Source organism: Peromyscus leucopus, chromosome 7, assembly GCF_004664715.2.
Source record: "Peromyscus leucopus breed LL Stock chromosome 7, UCI_PerLeu_2.1, whole genome shotgun sequence".
Classification (NCBI taxonomy): domain Eukaryota; kingdom Metazoa; phylum Chordata; class Mammalia; order Rodentia; family Cricetidae; genus Peromyscus; species Peromyscus leucopus.
In genome coordinates, this window is record NC_051069.1 from 60126125 (window position 1) to 60147333 (window position 21209).

The following is a 21209-nucleotide window of genomic DNA, read 5'->3' on the forward strand; positions in this document are numbered from 1 at the left end:
ACTAAGATATAAACTTAACAAAAGAGGTAAGAGATCTCTGCAATGAAAATTATAAACCACTGAGGAAAGAAATCAAAGAGAACACACTACAAAAAAGAATGGAAAGATATCTTGAGTTCACACATTAGAAAAATCAACATAGCCAAGATGGCCAAGTATTCTACAACATCTATGTTATCTTTATTAGAATGCCCGTGAAATTCTTAATGTAACTGGAAAACCAGCTCCAACGTTTGTGTTCAACCCACACAATAGCCGAAAGGTGAATAGCCAAAGCCATCAAAAGCAAAAGAAACAAAAAAATCTAGAAGAATTAAAGCAGAAGGTCTTATTCTACCTGTTGTCAAAGTATACTAAAAGCTGTAGCTGAAGCTGGGTGTGGCAGTTTAACATCTAATTCCAGCAATGAAGAATAAGACAGGAAGACAGCAAGCTGGAAGCCAGCCTGGGCTACATAGAAAGACTCTATACTGAACATAAAGGTAAAGACTGTAGAGAGGAGAGAGGAAAAGTCACAGAAAAAAATAGTCTGGGAGTAAACCCATGTATCCACAGCCAATGAGGTTTGTTGTTGCTGTTGTTAGGTTATTTTCTTTTTTAAATAAAGGTGCTAAAAACAAGCATTTTCTAAGACATAGTGCTGGGAAATTTGTATATCTACACGTAAAACAATGAAAGTAAACACTACACACAGAAAGAGCCTAGAAACAAAGAAATCAGGTGGATTGAAGACTATTAAGTAAGTGTAAAGCCTGAAAGCTAAGAAAAGAGAAGGAAATGGGAAAACCTTCAGAAAATTGGAAGGGGCAAAGGCATCTTGTATAAAACCCTCAAAACATGGGAAACACCCAAAAATTGGCAAATGTCGTTTCCTCAGTTCACAGATCTTGTGAATGTGTCTTCAGAGTCATGCTTGACCTTGTGCTTCTCACAGTTGGTTTGATTGACACATTCCTCTCACTCACTCCTCTTTTTACCCAATGTTTTCTGCCCTTGTCTTCAGTGGGTGGTGGCTGTGGTAGCTCTCAGTGTACGTACAATGTTCTAGGAGGTAAAAGAGTCTTCTCACATTGATGTGCTTTGGTTGCCTCCATTCTAAATGTGTTGGAGGTTGATGAGACTCTTCCTGATTGTGGAAAACAGAACCAGATTCAGTAACTCAAATTTCCTTCCTTTGTAATGAGCTGTGTTTCACTCAAAGGTTGTTTCTGTGCGTTGGTTTGTAAGTGGGATTACCAAATGCACTCCCAGTACTTGATGGTGAAGCATAAAACTGAAATTATATTACTTTTTGTTAAGCTCTATGTTTATTAAAACATTTAGCAATCATTCTTTACAAAGATGTGAATGTCTCATAAAGCAAGATTTGGACAAACATGAAAGAGCCAGATACATAACTGGATTATGTTCTGAAGACATGCTGATATAAGATAAATGATTCCAATTAGAGCTTTTGAGTTTTGAAAAGAAAGGTATTTTGTAAAAATATATTCACTGTCCTTGTTCATTTTTTTCTTTGAAATATCCACCAATATACTTAACTCCATAAGTACTACATTCTTTCATGTATATGAAGAACATATATGACGAGGCTTCTATGTGGCCAAAACTAATAAGCATTAGGTGCAAATGTGGTCCGCTATTCATAAAATATCAATGAAATATCATTGATATCCATAGAAGCAGATTATAGGTAAGAATACCTTTAGGCAATATTACTCAACGACACTACAGATTTTCCCTTCTTTTGAGTTGTTTTTATAAAAGCTCATGAAAATAAAACCATTTTCTTATGTAACCTAACAAATTCTTGGTCGAATGGCTCCTCTAAATTCTTTTTGAAAATGGTGATCAGTGTTTAGTTCCTGTAACTTCTTCTGAACATCACCATAAAAGATGAGTCAGTAGTCAGTGTCATGACTATACAGCCCCTTAGTGGTGCCCACAATTCCATAGGAGTCCTGCATCTTCCACAGGACCACAACAATGGTTACTGCCAGTTCCTAACTCTCACCTCCAATGACAATCTTCTCCCCCATTTCCCATCCTCCATTGCCAGATCCTTTGAGTTCCTCTTGAGTTTGGTTTGTATGCTGTGGGGAAATGATCTTGAAATTCTGAAGTAAGCTGACAGAATAGTGTGGCCATACACTTGGCTCCTTTGCCTTGTTGACTTCAGTTACTTGGGAGGATTCTGGGATTGTGTTTGATGATGTGTTCCCTTTTTCCCTAATCTTCTTGTCTCTTGGAGAGACTAGAAATGGAAATCAGTTTTGTCTTTCAATTGCTAGGGTCAGTTCCTTTACATTTTTGCTGTATTGTACTTGTGAAATGAGCAGTCCCCCTTCGGCTCATTTCTCTACATGCACAGCTGAGCCAAAGCATCTATGTTGCCACCCTTCTTCCTCTGAAATCCCATTTAGGCAAATTCACTAAATCTACAGGAGTAAAGCATAGTCCCTGTTATTTCAAGTGACATTGTTCACAAAAGTTTCAACAGTTGAATGAAGTGACCTTCACATCCACTGTCTCTGACAATTTCTTCAATGTCTCTCCATCCCCATCCAGTTTCCATGCTCAGTAAGAGTGTCAAACTTGTCCTTCCTAGCTTTGTAAGTCTAGTTCCAGGGTTAGCACCTCAAGATGTAGCCACAGTTTCAGCAGGACGCACTTCCAGCACCAGAAGACAGAGTGGGGCTCCTCAAGTGCCAAATGCCACTACCCTCAATTCTAAATGTTAGCTAAATTGCCAAGGTCATCATGCTGCTTCCACTAGGTTTACAAGTGATTTCTTTCTTCACAAGTCTCTCAGCTTGATTCAAATTGTTGCAACAAATACAAATTTCTGGATGTCTCCTTTTTTCTAGGCCATTCTCTATGATCTTTATAACATAACTACCTTTTATACAGTCCCACAAATGAATGTTCCAAAGCATGTAGAATAAGACTACAAATCTTCTCAAGAGACTGTCACAGAATTTCCAGTATACCAATTCTACTGAATTCTGTTTGTCAAAAAAGTCAATGACCAATCTAGAGTCAGGGGTCAAAAAAGTGAGTTTCCATCTCTGAATAAAAGAAACAGCAAAATAAATGAGAATGAACAAGAAATCACAATACTAGGAGGCAGAACAGCCAATGTAGTGGGAAGCAGGCTGAATAATTACAGTACTGAACCCCACCAGGTCATAACAGAGTTCTCACCAACATGGGCTTTGAAGACACAACCTGAATATGCTACACTGTGATGCTTGGTCAATATATTCTGAAGGGTAATGAATAATAACAGGAAAGAGTAGCATGAACAAGTCAGAAATGGGAATCGGGAATACTGAATTTAACTCATCGAAGCTGATCTTAATAATTGGCAGAAGTCTCTGCAGATGTCATGGACCATTAAGTAAGGCCGGATATTATGCTCTGAAAATAACAGTGGGCAAGATCATATGGAAACTGATCATTACCCCATGACAGAAGGAGCAAACTACAAGTGGACATTTGTCTTCTCGTTCTATGGATGGCATTGGCCTCCCTTTCCTTCAATGCCAGGATAAAAAGTCATAAAAGGATTATTTATGTCTAAGAGATTTCAACATAAAACAGACAAGCTAGATTCATTCCAGGATAATTCTTAAAGTCTTCTACAAAAGTCAGGAACGGGTTGGGATGGAGCACAGAGGTACATGGGTGTGCGTACACTCCAACTACCACTGTACACACCCAGGTCCAGTCTCTAGCACCAGAAAAAGATCAAAGAAGCACAAGAACTTGTTGCACATTGTCAAGACCTGATCTAATTCACAATGCTGGGTCAGTACAGGGCCTGATGAACGAAACAGGACTACTCTCTTCTGCCTGTTTAGACTCTGCTGATGTAACAGAAGGAAGACCCTGTGGGCAGGGTCTGTATACTCATCCACACAGCCAGGAAAGAATTAAATTCGTGTGTAGACACCATTTAACAATGTAAAAACATGAGTAAATGTCATTTAACCTTGGAATACAGTGTATTATGACATAACAAGCTAGTAGTGTTCATCTTGAAAGATAGATTGGACAATGAAAAGATGCATTGAGAGAATGGAAGCAGAAATGTCGGTCAAATATAGATCCATCTAAAATATACAGTTATGGATTCAAATCTGAAAAATTATTCAGTGAATACTGGACCACAGCATGCTCACATGGCTACAAGGGAACATGTCAGTTATAGGTCACATGTAGAGGATTTTGTCAAGGTCAGCCCACAATCACAGGAAAGATTAATAAGTACATGGAGAAATGATGTTAGAATGTTAATTTTGTGTTTCAAAAGAAGATAATGCATTCTATGTCCAGATGTGGTGCATCAAAACCAGTCACAAAGGAGCTTGAAGAACAACACTATTTTGTTAAGGAAACTGGTTTCTACTAACAGTTCCATGGTCACTATTATTGAAAATGCCAATTTATTTTGATATACTTACCAAATCTTGCTTTAACTAGTGTAATAAATTACCTGTAAGTTGAATCAGAACAAGGTGTTATTCAATAGGAGGCTTAACTGAACTCCAAAACACCAAACAGAGACTCAGGTGCCCAGGGCTTACCCACCTGTACATTGACCATCCCCTTAGTCAAGCCTCCTGTACTCTGCCCTCACATTTTACTGTCTGCTGCAGGAAATTATTAGTTGTTGGTTGGTTTTTATTTCTTTATTTATACTAAAATCACTCTTCCCTGTGACTTGTGTACTATTATATGTTTTAACTTGTCATGTTATGACCTATTGTCTATTCACATTGCATTTAAGTTCCACAAAAGTATGTGTTATCTTACCTGGTAGTAGATGTGACTTCTCTTCCCTCTGAAGTACCAGTATGGCATGGAAAGCCCATAGCTACATCATAGCTCACCTCCATGTGCAGAGTGGAGGGGAAGGAAGTAGTTCCCAGGGTGCCAAAAATGTGCTACTTCCTACTTAGATTACAAGACACTAGGAAACAGCTGGCAACTGAATGCCCAGTTCCCTCTCTGCAGTCACAAAGGGAAATGAGGAGCTACTGTAAGGTATTTTGTGGAGCTCTCCTGGAGGCCAGGCTATTGCTAGCTGCTCACAAATCACAAGCTCATTCATGAATGAACCGGTCTTTATCTCACTATCATCCTTGAATAACTTCCCAGAGCCAGAACTCAGGGAGCACAGACCTTCGGGAAGATAGTGTATTATGCCGATACTCCATAGTGGGAGAATTCGGTCGCAGCAAAAATGTTTATTGGCTGCCATGCCTGCTAAGAGCTTGTTACTCTCCGTACCGCCTCATTGAGCCAGCCTATGGGGCGGCTGTTGGGGTAGCACCACAGAAGAAATTTCACGAGATCCACCAGGCGGAGCACAGAGAGGAAGTTCTAGTCTTAACGATGGGAGTTTAAGTTTCCTGCTGAGAATCCACTTAAAGAGAAGCCATGTGTCACTGCATTTCGAAGATTCTAAGTGAGAAGGAAGGAAAAGCCCTCTGTGACCCTTCTAGCTCTAGGGCTGTGAGGTATAGAAGTCCCCAGCTCTGTTCTTTCGGGTGTAAGATGGCCTTTCTCTGTCACCGACAAGCCTGGTGTTAGGAAAAGCTGACAAAGGTGTGCCAGTGTGGGGTTTGCACTGTAGGAACAAGAAAAGTGACAAAGAATACCTGGAAAAATAACACAGACTGCACAAATACAGTCATAATAGAGTATCACATTCAGAATGGAAGGTAAAGTGTGTTCCTATAATTATTCTAGCATAAAACGTAAATGTGGTCTGTTTGTTCACATCAACATATATTTAAAAAGATTTCAAATGAAGAACAGAATTGCAAGCACTTAGAGAGAAGAGGTGTTTTATTTACAGAAATTTCATCTCAGATAGCACTATGTCCTCCAATGGACATTAGTGTTGCAGGGGGACACAGGTAATATCAAGATGACCAATGTGAGTTGGATTAATCACAACAGCCAGTTCCCATGTATGTGACTTGTACAGTTTCACTGAGTCTCACGACAAGTGTCTCATGTGAAAAGCAATACTTTCATATGTTGCCATTTGCAAATTTTTAGTTTTCAAGGAAAGATCTTGCCTTTCACTTTGTACTCGGGCTCACAAAATACACAGATATTCCTTGATATCAGGAGAGCCATTCTCAAAGAGCTAAGATTTGAGCAAATGTTAACATGAGACACATTTGGAAACTTTAGCAGGCCAATGGAAAAAAATGCTTGAAAAAAAAAATCAGAGGATCCACTTCTACTGGATCAAGTGATCAACTAAGTCTAATGGTGATAGAGAGTGGCATCCGGCATCTTAAACAGCAGCCATTGACACTGACTGACAAGTGAAGGGCCAGGCTCACATCCAAGGGGTAGACATTAGAAATGGAAAAGGGACAGCAAACATAATGTACTCTGTTGGTTATTTAGAAAGCTGGGCATGGTGGCACAAGCCTCTAATCCCAACACTCTGCAGGCTGAGGCACAAAGGTTGCAAGTATGAAGGCAGACTAAGCTACATAGTGTGATCTTGTCTACAAAACCCATAAAACCTTAGGAGTCAATCCTCCTAATTATTAATAAAGTAATTATTGTTAAACTCCATGAGATCTGCAGAAAGGAAATATCTTTCTCTGGACTCAACCTGAGTTTTCTAGCAGGAGAAACAGATCCGCTTCCCTCCACAGCTCTTCAGAGTCCACATGCAAGTATGAAAAACCTAGCCCGGGGTTCCTCCCTGCATTTCTTCTCTTGAAGGTAGATTTGAGGGACACTTGCTCACTGCAATCTGTGTCCCCATACTTCAAGTATAACAGCAGAAATGGATACATGGGGGATTGGTTAATAGCACACTATATAAACAATGAAAGAAGGGTGAGACATAGATTCCCGGAAATCAGGAAGGTAAACTTTTATCAAGAGATAGAAGGGAGTGAAGAGTAAGTCCGAGAAAACACGAGGTCTGGAAAGTATTCCAGAAGAGCTCAATTCTCAGCCAATGGTACTGTGCACATCAGAAGTCCTTTGCTTTGTCACTGCCTTCTATCTAGATAGGCAGACTCACAGACTGCATCATGGGGAAAGAAGACACTTTGAAAGAATGAGTGTGACACATTGCCACTCTGCATCCACTAGCTAGCTGAATACCTCACTCTCCTGTCCTGTATTTGTAATGGAGACAAAAGGATGGGTGGACCACATGGAGCATTTTGTCAACCATTCATGGCTCTCTTTGTACCCATGCTTGTCATCTAAGTAGTAAATATGATTTATTCTCTTTACTTTAAAATTAATCACCCTAAAATTGAATTACAAGTGACCTAGTGTTTGTCTGCTGTAAATATATTTATATAAAGCCTAGTCTTTACTTACCCAGGCTAATGAACTGACACTATCAGCTCCTGACTTGGTGCCTATGTGACTGGATCCTGTTATCTTAAACTTAACCAATGATTCACAACTTAATTTTCTTACTTAATATATCTTACTGTGTAAGACTGTTTCTCTTAGTGCATGAAAATCTTCAGGAAAATATTAGTTTGGAAGTTAAACATCAAGAAACAGTTTGAATATTGAATGTGTTATTAGAGTAATTTACTATTTCACCCTGATAGAAGTATTTTTGCTAAGGAACACTGCCTATTTTCTTTATTCATAACATTCAAAGAATGTATACTTTCATTTAAATACAAAAATTAATCAGTATAAATTATTTTTAAATGATATTAAAATCTATATCAGCATTAATCTAAACCTTATTCTATAAGGGTTTAAGGGAAAAATATTGTAAAGTAATATATGTATAACACTATATAATGATAGCATAGTTTAAACAAATTATCACCTGGGGAAATGAAACGCTGCTACTAGGAAAACATGTTGATGTCTAAGACAATTTTCATGACATTAATGATATCTAATAATTCATACCTCAGAGATAACTCCCAGGATTTACATTAGGTAAGAGTTTTATTAAATTATATCTTATAGAAGTTGTATCATCTCATTTTACTTTACAAAGAGCAATATTTTATAAGCATTGAGGGTTATGGCTGGGTACCATAGGCTACATAAATCCCCAGGAAAGTGAAATACACCTTAAGTGAAAAACAGAAATCGCCATCCACAACAGCACTGAGACTCACTGAGAATAGAACTTCCTGTTTAGAATCTAGGTTAAATGATCTTAGTGTTTAACATCTTCCTAGTGGTTGCTATGTTGGTGTGTGCACAGATTTCTGCTGTAATCTATTCTTAAAAGTGTCTTAGCACTTCATTCCTTTGAAGTATTGCCCAATCATTTTATGCATGTACCGTGCTTCACTTGATATTCCCTGATATTCCCACAATGCACAGGAGGGGCTGGAGATGGAGAGCGAGAGCGAGAGCGAGAGAATAAGAGAGCTGGAGAGGTCATATATTACTGACTTCTCCAGAGGCTCAAGGTTACTCAGGAGGTGCTGTACCAAGGCCAGAATTCAGTCAACTGTGTCTACATCCAATGGAGGTTTATTATGATACAATGGTGAAAGGGTATGGGAAATACCTGTGTCTAAAACAAAAGCCAAATACTTATTTGACAAAACAGCTTTCTAGAGCAGTTGAAAACACTGGTGTTCAGCTGGGACAGGCAGTGAACACTGAAGAAAGACGCTGCTGAAAGGGCGCTTAGGCTCCCTTTGACAACCGTATTTGTCAAACGCTAACAAGGTTCCAGAAAAACTGCTCGGGGCTTTACTGGCCTTCTCACAAAAGCCTGAGCGAGGCCTTGAACCGTTGAACCTCTTCCCATTTTGTCTAGAAATCAGGAAGGAGAGCTTGGATTTATACAACACGCTCCTAAACCAACATCTCCTTTCAGGTGTTTCCCCCCACCTGCCTTTCTCGGGTGTCTTTTTCTACGCTCACTCCTAATTTCTTCTAGGAAATACAGTGAGAACAGAGGAGAGGAACTGTCAGCCGCACAGAAGGGAGGAGGAAGGCCTAGCTGCGTCCATGCTTTAATTTGCTTACTGGCTTTGGGCAACTCTGCAACTCTGACCTTGCTCAGCTCTGGGAATGCCCACGGTAGACAGTGGGAGAAACTTCCAGCACAGAAAGTTCAAGGAATGAGCTAAGGGAGACTGCAGGAAGCCTAGCTGACCGGATCTGAATTGAATTGCTCAGGAAAAGAACATCTGCCCCACTACAAAGCCTTTGCAACTAGGAGGGAGGGGGCGGGCGGGGGAGGGGGTGTTCCAAGGGCGCACAGCTGGGAGGGGCTGATCAGGATCACAGCACTCGCTTGGCTGCAGGAGAGGCTGACTACAGAGCCTTCGCTACTGAGGTCAAGAACTTGGACTTCAGACAGAACCCACAGACACTAAGCAGCAGATCCAAGGAAAAGTTTCCATTCTTAGGAATACAATTGGCAGTGTCCCGTGGGCAGGCTGCTCAAGGTTCTTAGAGTGAAGTCTAATTAAAAAAGCGGCTACTTCCGGGTGTAGAGGCTCATGTCTGTCATCTACCACTTAGAAGGATGGAAGTAAAGCAGCAGGGTGTAGTTCGAAGCCAGTCTGAGCTACATATGGAATTTGATATCAGCCTAGGCTAGAGAGGGAATACTTTTCTCACTTGAGGGAGGGAGGAAAGGAGGGAGGAAGTTCATTTATAAACTAAACTTAGGTGGAAAGATAGCCACCATTTTCCTATTTTATTTCAAAGTTATAAATAGAAATCCCAAGTGCTCTAACAGGATTGTGTGGCCAGGAAAAGTGAACAGCCAATTCCCACTGTTCTCACAGGCAGCGCTGTCCCTCTAAAGACCCCCATGCACCAATATGGGGCTCTAGTTGAACCACCAGGTTAAGCCCTGGTTATGGAGACGTTCATTTGCAGTAATAGGTAACAACGTTTGCTTATAAAACCAAACCAGCAGAGAGAAAGGAAAGGAAGGAGAATGAGAGAGGAGAGGGAGAATGCCTCCTGAGAGACAAGATGTGAAAACCCAGTTTGAATTGAAGAAAGCAAAGCTCCCTGTAAGTAACCATTTCATTAAAGTTGCACGAATTGCAGAGTTTCTCACAGGAGCTGCACATTGTGGGCTCAGATTAAGGATAATGGGTTCCCGTGTGAATTCTCCTCATTACTTCTCTTGAAAGAGCAGTAAATCTACAGAAAGAGTAATTTAGGTTTACTGTTCACAGTCCATTCGCTTTGCTTATAAGCGCCCCTGTTTAGGATTTTAAAAATATAATGCAGGTATAATCCAAAAGAAAAGATATCAGCCCAAAATGAGCCAATTTCAGCTCCTCAAATAGGCTTGGTATTCAGGTCTGTGCAACAGGCTGCAGACATTTTGTACCAATAGATAATGATGGAGTTCGACTCTCAGGAGCCACACACAGACAGCAAAGGAGAGATTGTTTCTCTGGACCCTGAATTATTTGCACGTTTATATGACCCTAAGTACTCTATTCATCTTTCCATCAATATTCACTCTCAATTCGATTCCACAGAAAGTAAATGGGTTGAAAACTTTTCTTCAGATTCAAAAGAAAATAAATTATTTAGGAGGAAAATACCTGTAAAACGAAATGTGAATTATTTAATTATAGGAGTATGCTGCTACAAATTCACTTTCAAAGCCATAAGCCTTACCCTTGCTGATTTTAAACTGCTACCAAATTCATTTGGTGGTGGGATGCTTACAACCCAGAGCAAAGCTTAGGTGATCGCTACACCTGTCACCCCAGCAGTTGAGAGGCTGACAAAGGAGGATTCTGAGTTTGAGATTAGCCTTGACACCCTATTGAAAACTTTGTCTCAAAAATAAATAAATAAATAAAAATAAATAAATAAATAAATAAATAAGCAAATAAATAAATAAATGAAACAAATAGCCCCAGAATAAAGCAGAAGAAATGACAGTCATCCTTACAGGTGGAGTTATTTCTAGAAAAAAAAATCTGCTATGTCTGTGGCTTCTTCTCTACTTTCTCATCAGACAAGTTTCCCATTCTGGTCCAGTAATGTCCTACTCAGTGGCTCCTGGCTACTGAGCTAAGTGTCTGGGTTGAATGAGCCCCTAGAAGCCTGTAGCATGGGGGGCCAGGGTGGTCCCAAACTGCTGGAGACAAATATTTCATCACTTATAAATGATCTTGACTAGAATCTGAACAACTGCTTATAATATTTAATTTTCTTTTGTTTCTCCACTGAAATGAAAGATCAGAGTGTTTTAAAGTTTCCACTTTGTATTAGAAATAACTGAGCACTTGGTCTAGGTGAGATGAGAAGGTGGATAACATTTCTTCATCCCACCAGAAAGCAGCCACATAGAAAATGAATCTCCTTAGGTTTGTGAGTAAGGGTATATCCTAAAGAAGTCATCATTATGACATTTGATGGACATTTATTTCATTCTGAAAGTAATTGTTGTGACATTTTAATTCATTTTTAATGCATTCTTGCTATGAAGCAGTTTCTTGTTTACGAATCAATCAGACTGTGTCTTAACAAATTATTTCATGAGAAAAATTCCTATACCCTTAGATTCTCCAATTGTAAGATTAGCCAGAAGGAAAAATAACTAGCAGAGAGAGGTCTAAAACATGGGGGATCACAAAGTAATTCAATGAAAGAAAAGAACTTCTGTGTGATGAGAGCTTTAACAGCTCATAACAACATACCCTTCCTACTAACACTGAGGATAAAAATCAGGGATCCCTAGACATTAGTTTTCTTTTCATGATATGACAAACCCATTCATTTATTTCAAAACAAAAGCAAACAACTAAATTCTTAAATAGTTATTAGTATGTTTTACCTTGTAAGGACAAACACATTGTCTTTAAAAGTAACTTTCCTCCATTCCATCCAACATTAAAAGCTCTTGGATCTGGGGGTCCTTCTCTGGGATAGTTTATTAAGCATTTTTAAGCACTCAGTTTATGCATTAGTTCCTGGAGGATGTTATTACAAACTGTGCACATTCAAGCCAACCTTCCCTCCTTTGCAACATCAAAACAAAGGGATATTGAGGTCGTTCTACTGTTTTAACCTGTGGGGGAGAAAATAAATCATCAGGTTTGGTGGCACGTCCCTATAATCCCATCACTCAGTAGGCTGAACCGGAAAGATCAGGATTACTGCAAGTTCAAAGCCAGCCTGGGCTGAATATTGAATTCCAGTCCAGCCCATACATAGTGAAACCATGTCTCAAAGAACAAACTAAAAGTGGGGGTTTGTCGGGGGGGGAGGAGACGTGATATATAACAATATCAGGTCTTTACATGATCACAGTAAAGCCATTAATTTTGACAAAGTCATTGAAGGACAGTGCTAGGTAAGGAAGGGTTTATATCAGTTGGACAGTCATCTACAGGGCCCTCCCTCATCCCATAAGCAATACATCAAAAGATTCTCTTCCTGGCACTTATTGATCACCTAACTGCAGTAATTGAACTAGGCTCTCATCATTCTGTTCCCAACAAAAGTCAAGTGTTTCTCTAGATTCCTTTTGTTTTATGGCTGCGTTAACATGGGTTCCGGCTGACCCCACGCCTTGATGACGGTGGCTATGGGAGGATTGTATCTTTGTTACATAAAGACACATGGCTGGGGACCAGTCATCTCTCTCCTAAGTGCTGTTACATTCTGTGGCCCACGGTGTATTTACAAAAGGAAATATTCAGTAAATCCTCGTGAGATAATCTTTCAACAGCTACCTTCTCATAATTAGTGTCCCACTAGTTGCTATTTCTTTCCACACAGTTTTACTGTCATAAAAACAGGCCTGTCTTTCAATAACAAAGCAGTAACTTTTAGTGATTTTCCTATACTTTTAAAGAGTGACTGGTATATACTTCAATATCTCTTAACTATTGATGCTAGATCATTTTATGCAATATTCAATGTTAAAACTCTTTTTGAGCGATTGTGAAAAGTATAACTTGATATATTCCTTAAGACAGGGCATGTTTGATGTCTGCGTTGTTGTCTTATAAATGGTAAGGCCAAAGATGGGCCCTTTGAATATGTAAAGTTCCCCCTTAAACCACCTTGAATTAGGCAGATTTGCAACATTTTAAACTGGCACTTCATCCCTCTTTCAGCAAGCATCCTCTGCAGATTTAATGATCAGGAACATCCTTCTGATGCATGCTGGGAGATATGGCTGCAGGGTACAGACCACAGCAGACAGTGTGTCAGATGAGGCAGAACTTCTTGTTAGGGGTGAGTATGCTAATAGCTCAGACTGCAGACACGAGCACTATAAATTACCCTATGAAGGGACTGGAATGCATGGACTTGGGGCCTTCAGCACTGTGCTGTTCACTGTCATTTTCACCATCTCTGTCGTTTTTTGCTTAACCTTGTTTTGCCTTTGAGATGATGATGTAGGAAACCTCTCCTTAGGAACAGACAAGAGCTAAAAGCTATCTCCAAAACACTTGTAGTAATGAGTGGCTGCTAAGTGGCAAACCAACTTAATCCCAAACTCAAAAGCATAGCTGCTCTGAGACACTTGAGTCACACAGTCAGGGTTGGGTGTGTGTGTGTGTGTGTGTGTGTGTGTGTGTGTGTGTGTGTGTGTTTGAAAGCTGTATGTATACAAATATGTGCATATACATACACATATATACATATATACATATCTGTATGCATACAGCTTTCAAATGCATGAGTGTATATGTATGTTTTATATGTATGTATATATACAGCTTCCAAATAAAAAGCCAATGGAACCCTCAGGTATTATATTTTTCTCTTTTTCCCTACCAACTTCAAAAATCCAGCTTCCAGAACCAAGAAAACTTCACATGTAAGAGGGTATATAATTGTTAAATGACAGGGATTTTTTTTTCTGAGCCTGAAAATATCAACATACAGCCTGTCTGTGCAAAAACGACAGCTAAGTGTTTTCAAATTATGAAAATATCAACATACAGCCTGTCTGTGCAAAAATGACAGCTAAGTGTTTCCAAATTATGAGCCACCCCCTTAAAATCTCTGCAACCCTATGAAGCTTTGTCTTATTTCAACTAAGTCCATGTCCATAGCACAAATTGCCTCATTTTTGCTCAAGATGAGAAATGTATATCCTAGCATGTCTTTTCCTTCACTTCCTTTTGTCCTCCTCCTTTTTACCACTCCTTTCTCTCCAAACTGTCACTCTGTCTTTTCTCATAACTTGATATTAAGCATAGTTTATCCATAGACAGCTTCCAAAATTCTTGAATTGTGCACAGCCACAAGTAATGTAACTATAACCCAGAAAGTAATCGCCAAGGCCCTACCCAATACACTTCTCTTTTCCCCACTCTTACAGAGATGTGTGTCACATGCTTCCAGTTCTTGCACAGTCTATGCAAATAAACATTTTTAGTCCATAGCAAGAGATGATATTTTTAAATAGCTGACCTTTAGCCATTTGAAGTGCTTTTCAATTATCATTTTAAGAACCGATGTTTGTAAGAATTTCCCACAGGAAACAGAAAGGTGAATGACAACCTCTTAGCTGCCTCTGTCGCCAACTGTTTATTGGTGTGCAGTACTGCACCCACCTCTGTTTCCAGTGAGGTGATTTTAAAGATCTGTGTCAGTGAGGATAAGCTTAGTCTTGTCGGGTATGCTTGTTTCTCCTTACAAGGCTGTTCTTTCTTATCTCCAAATTTTGTATCATGAATTTATGCTATATCACCTTATTGTAAAACAAACCTTTTGAAAGTGTTCCTCTTTCAATACATCACATTCCGTGTAGTTGAAAATGTCCTTGTGCCTTCTGAAGGTGCCAGTTTCCCGGAACTGCACACTGTATCCTACAGTGAAATTGGTAGAAAATTGCTTTCTTCTTTCGCTGTTGTCTTCCTTAGTTATGTGTATTAACTCGGTGCACTTGACTAGTAATTTAGATTGATCCTCCTAAAACTAGAACTTTCCAGATGAACACCACAATTTAGACGCTGATAACAAGAAACCAGGTATTTTTTTTTCTGGAATCTAAGGGACAAATTTAAGTGGCAAACTGCATATCCTGCTTTGTAAGTAAAATTAAACTCAACAGGGTTCAGAACATAATTCAAGGCCAACGTTTTTATGTTCTGCTCTTTTAGCCTTTGGCTTTATGCCTAGGAGATGATTAAATGCATTAATTTTGGAATTGTACCCAATAGCAATTTCAAACAGGTTGCTAGTGTCTGAATATTTATGTATCAGTGAGCTCAAGCTTTCCCTTGAAGTGAGTTCAATCCAGTCACCAATTTTTGATTATGTACTCTCATTATATTTCAGAAATTAGGGAAAATAATTTGCTTCTCCCTCCCAGCTAGTCTTTGAGAGATATTTAAACTAGACTAAGACATGTTTCATCTATTATCATCATTTTATGATGAAAATGAAGGACTTCTGGTCATCTGGGGAGCTTTGCAGCTGCAATGTTCCTTGTTTAGTGTTGATCTGTGAGAGTGACTTTACTCTCTATGTCTCCTGCCCCGACCCTTCCCTTCTCTGGAAAGGAGGAACACTCTTCTATTCCAGGCAGTAAGGCCAAAGCTGAGCATTCTAGAGTGAATTTTTCTAAACGCTGTTAAAACTCAAGTGGCAACGTTATTGTTTTATAAGTTAACACAATGCTGATGGGATCAGTGAAGACCACACCACCACTGATTAGGCCGTTCACTTTTTTCAATGTTGATCACACATGAAGCATATATAAGCTGCAAGGAAGATGTTCTTAAGATCATATTCTGATGTTGACTTAGGAAAACAATCTCTACTCTCACAGCCTGATGAAAGCTCTTCTTATAGCCTTAGTTGCCATTAAACATGCTCTATAACATTCCTTTGTGCATCTTAACGTGTCCTGTGCTGGTACTCTAAGTTGGGTCCAGGTGTGTGGCTCTTTACCCCACTACTCCTTATTTAGATTTGGAATTCTCCAGACTCCAGCTCACTGCTTCTCTCTCATTTTGTGTTTTAAGGGCTATCTTTTCTTCAAAACTTAATTTTACTTTTGCTTATAAATTTGGTTGTGACTGTTAATGCAATTTCCCATTTCCCTTCCACCATTATCATTATCTAAAATTTCAATATTCTATAAATAATTACATGCAACATAACATCAATCATCTGTTCTTACAGATTTTTATTTCATACAGCATTAATGCCACCATGCAATCTACAGAACAAGAGAAAACCCAGCAATCATGAATATCCTAAAAGAAATTATCATGTTGGAATATAAATATAAACAGAAACTAAAGCTAGGCTCAGACATCTGGAGACCATTTATTTTCTTTACTTCTGAGAAGTGTATAAAAGCAGTAGAGAAAGCAAGATCATGCCATGCTGTAGGAACATGTGAAAAATGAGAAGAGCACTCTATTCTATTATTCAGGGAAAGAGATAGACCTTCAGGACAGAAACTCATGGGAGGAGACACACTACTTTGAAGGCCCTGACACATTCAGGTAATATGAGAAACAGAAAGAACTATTCTTTTGTTATTTGATGATTCAAAAATCAGTTATATATATTTCTCACAGTATATATAAAAGTAGGAAAGTTTCATGCTTTAAATAAGACATGCTTAGCTCAACTAATTTTACTGGGAGCCTCAGCCTGAGTTCCTTTCCTTCTGCTCAGAGGTAGTGGAAACAATTAAGAAAATAATGTTTCATTCAACTTCTGTATTTCTTTTCAACATTTTCTTAATGAAAAATTGTAAGTTGGGAAGGTCTGAGTGAAGCAGGACAGTGTATGTCTATAACCTCAGCACTTACATGGTAGAGCAGAATTAAGAGCTCAAGGTCAGTCTCAGGTATATAAGACAGTTTCAAAGAAAATTAAATAAATTGTGAGAATAGTAAAAAGGAAGGAAGGAAGGAAGGAAAGAAAGAAAAGAAGAGAAAAGAAAAGAAAAGAAATCGGAAAATTAACCATCTTCTGGGTCCTTCTGATCTCTGAAATCTGTGCAGCATTTTCCAGATGCACCTAGCATGTATATATAACTGAATTTGAGACCAATGGACCCCCGAACATATTACTTGTTTGGGTATATCTGTTTTCAGGCATGTGCTTCTAACCCCACACCATCACTTCTTCCTCCGAGAATTAAACTCACATTAAATTAAATTTCCTTGACTTTTCTTATCAACTCAGTTCGATATATTCTTTCCAATTTTTAAACTTCAATAGTTTTATATTTCTCAAACTGCCTAGTAATTTCCATAACAAACTAATGCCCTCAAAACAGTTCTAGGTTAATGAGATAAGTCAACAGATGCTTATTTATAACTTGTTATGTATCTCTTCCCTGTCCATTCATCCAAACTGTGGCAGCTGAGGTGTGGTCAGCACTCAGAATGAAAAGATGAAGCTGAGGCCTTGGACATCTAGAGGTTCCACTTATGCTCCATCTGTGTGACAGAGGCTTTTGTGGGAAGCACCACATGAATGTCCTTTGGTAACCTTGGGTCTTGCAAGAGAAGTAGGAGGAACTAAAAAGCACAATGGTCCCAAATGAACAATTTGAGGTACCCAACACAAGAGAGAGATACAGGTTGCCTCAGTGAAGGTTATTTAGAACTCCAGAATAGTGATGGTAAGACACCACTGTGAGCACAGGGCTCCGTCAAGCTCAGGGCACTGGGCAGTGTACATGATACACACATGTGAAGCCAACATCTGTAACTGTTAAATTATGTATCACTCTAGCAAGCCAAAGGGAGGGCATGGGATAGATTATTTAAAAATTAGTTCATAAAGTTAGATACACAGAGCCTCCATATCAGTTTTTTATACTAAAATAATCTGTTATCTTACTACATGAGCCTTATATTTTGAAAGAGTTTGCATATTGGTCTGAAGTGATCATTACAGATATTTCTATCTTATACATTTAATTTTTTTATTCTTCTCTGTGGGGTGCATTTGTGTGTGTGTGTGTGTGTGTGTGTTGTGTGTGTGTGTGTGTGTGTACACTCAGGTTGAGGTCAGAGGGCAACTTGTAGGTGTCACTTCCTTCCTTCTGTCATGTGAGATTGGACTCAGCTCACCAGGCTTGTTGTCCAGTACCATTACCTACATAGCCATCTCACTAGCTCAATAGTTATATTTTAATTCAAGAAAAAAAAACATGTTTTTATCATAAAATAGATGATGCTACCAAACAAGATGATTTATTTTCAGACAACTTCAAAAAGAAAACTTTTTAATTAGCTTTAAAACATTATCTATTTGTGTATTTTTAAGATTATTGAAAATAACATAATAATACCAGTTTCTTCTTGAATAAAAAATAGTTTGATAACCTTTGATTAACCACTGTCCACATTTCCTCTAAGTTCGATTATTTAGTGAGTCTCAATAGCAAGAGAAAATGTCTGGGAATTTTCTACACTTTTCTCTTGGAAAGATGCCTGCACTGTCGCTCCCCAAGCTCCGTGGAAACAGCCTAAGATATTGTCGACTGACTTGGAAATAAATCAGACTTAATGTGCTCTTCACTCCGCACAGGACCACTCTTGGTGTCTACATTGATTTTAAATTAATACCAATATCCGTGTTTCAGACTGATCTTCTTTAGGAGCAGGTTTCTTTCCTCCTACACTTTTCAGAAGTTATTTGCTAATCAGCAGAACTTTTAAACTACAAAAGTAACATTTCTTTTGTCAATCAAGTATTTGGCTTCTCTCCACCACTTTTGATTTGGTTTATGGAAGTCACAGTTGACAAAAGCAGCAGAGCTGAATGACTTCAGTAGCTTGCACTCATGGGCATACACACCAGAATATAAAACTGAACACAGGAAGTACAGTGTTAGTACACAAAGATGAAGACGTCTGAGTCTCCAGCATGCTGTTCATTTAGCAAATATGGAGTGACTTCTAGAACACAAGCTTTTCCTCAGACCTTGGCATTTCTACCAGCACACAGACCTCCTCAGCTTGCTTGCAGGGAATGTGCCGCTGTCCTGAAACACAAACTCTGATTTCTCTATCTCACTTTTAAGAACATTCTAATTATTGTGTTTCACATCATAGATATTCTCAAGCAAAAACTGTATGAGAATCCCATTCTATTCTGCTTTTTATCCCCGTCTTTCCTATACATGCATCTTAATATAAACATATCATCACCACATTTATATAAACATGTGAAGATGAATGTTTAATATAAGAAGTTACACTTTAAAGACTGATTTCATTCCTTATTGACAGGGTTCATATAATGTGCCAAGGCAATGATGGGGTGGTGCTAAGTAAAAGGGCTATCTTATCCCATGAAAAAGAACTCAGTTTTTGTGGTAAAAGTCATGGATGCATAGAGAAGAAGCAGTGTCCAGAAGGAATAGATATGCACTAAGGGAGAACTTTAGAGAGTCGTAGATGAGTGAGGACAATGTTTTATGCATAGAGTCACAACATGCTACAGCTTCAGTCCCAATGAGAAGAACAAGCAATAATGAAGATGGTAAAATGGTAAGGAGGTAGAGACCCAGACAATCAAGGGGACTGAATCTACGAGGTATTGTGGCCCTCTGGTGTGAAAAATGGCAGAGAAAGCAAATGTGAATGTCAGTCTTGGAGTGAAAACGGCCCATGTCTATATTTTGGTTGGACCAAGGGATAGCACCAGGGTGATTTATTATGATCCATCTTCACTTTCAAACCTGGCCAAGTATAGATCATAAATTATATACCTCCAACTAAGAAAATTAATTATGCAAGCATGGCCAATTTCTATCATATCCACTTACTGTGGTAGATATAGGAGAAGCTCATTGTAAGTAAGGAAGCAACATTTAAGATAAGGATATCTATACAAATATGCAGTAAGCAAACTGTCTTTTGGTCATGGAGGTTAAGAAAGCAACATTGGAGTGGATATGCTAGCCTGAGCACTAACAGCATATTAAGCCAATGGAAAGGAAATCTAGAAGAGGGGATTTGTCATGGAGATTGTGAAGAATCTGTCAAAGATGGAGCTATCAGCAAGAAAACCCAAATAAATCTGGTTATGGAGACAAAGACAGAGAATTTTTCAGGAGGGAGCAACTGGGTGAGAGAGTCAAGGACCAGACAGACAGGGGCCATTGACCTTCTGAGCATGGGAATCTGGGCTTGAGCCCCAGAACTTAAGTTAAAAAGCCAGTTGTGGTAAGTCATATGTGTTATCCTTGTGCTCTGGAGGCAGAAACAGGCTGAAACCTTGGGCTTCCTCCCAGCCAGCATAGTTGAATCAGTGCAATGAGTAGGTTTAATCTCAAATAAGCAAGGTGGAGAGCACCTGAGGGTGACAGCAAAGGTTGACCTCTGGCTTCCAGATGTGTGCACACACATGTACAAGCAAACTCCCCAAACACACAGACTTGTACCTGCTATCCCCCACTCCCACCAAGTGAAATAGTGAACAACTTATATCCTTGAGTTTAGTAATTTGGAAGTCACTGGTGGCCTTGTCAAAAGCAAGTTTAGTGGACTGAAGAGTGAAATAACAAAATTGCAGCAGGCAAAGAGAGACAAGCAAGGACTGAAAGGAAGTATCTTAGAAAAACTGGAGGTTTTAGTCAGACAGACTTGTCACAGCCCTACAAGGTCTTGCTAAAAGAGGTTGGCCAATTTGTTTAATTTAGACCTCACTCACTTTCCATTCATTAATTATGGTTCTTCATCAAATATTTATAAGGCAGGGGCTGAAGACATGACTCAGTAGGCAAAGGGCTTGTTGTACAAGCATGAGAATTTAATCTGGATGCCCAGCACAAAATTAGGTGTACTGGTATACAACTATAACCCCAAAACTGAATAGGTTAGAAAAAAGTAGGTCCCTAAAGCTTACTGGCAAGCCCTACTAGCCAAATTGATAAGCTCCAGGTTCAGTGAGAGACCCTATACCAAAATCAATGAGAGGGAAAGCAACTGCAGAAGATATTTAACATCAACCTCTGGACTTCACACACACAGAGAGAGAGAGAGAGAGAGAGAGAGAGAGAGAGAGAGAGAGAGAGAGAGAGAGAGAGAGAGAGAGAGAGAGAAGAAAGAAAGATATTTATAGAGTGCATCATATGTTAGGTGCTCAGCTGAGAACTAGTGAACAAAGGGCATGTTTCTCATTTCTTTGCTACATGTCAAGTCCTGACACATGCGTATGACCCTGAGCTCAATTATACCAATAATAAAGTCAGCTCATAGTTAATAGTGTCTTCCTGTATGCCAGTCATG

At 39.1% G+C, this 21209-nt stretch overlaps 1 protein-coding gene across 1 annotated transcript in view; it reads left to right on the top strand.

The window, feature by feature from the left end:
• Positions 1-21209, top strand: part of Cntn5 (contactin 5) — a 1130804-nt gene that overhangs the window by 1024852 nt on the left and 84743 nt on the right. Inside the window, exon 17 of the mRNA XM_037208201.1 lies at positions 13098-13218. Within this exon, the coding sequence (XP_037064096.1) occupies positions 13098-13218 (121 nt within the window). The remainder of the gene's footprint in view (positions 1-13097; positions 13219-21209) is intronic.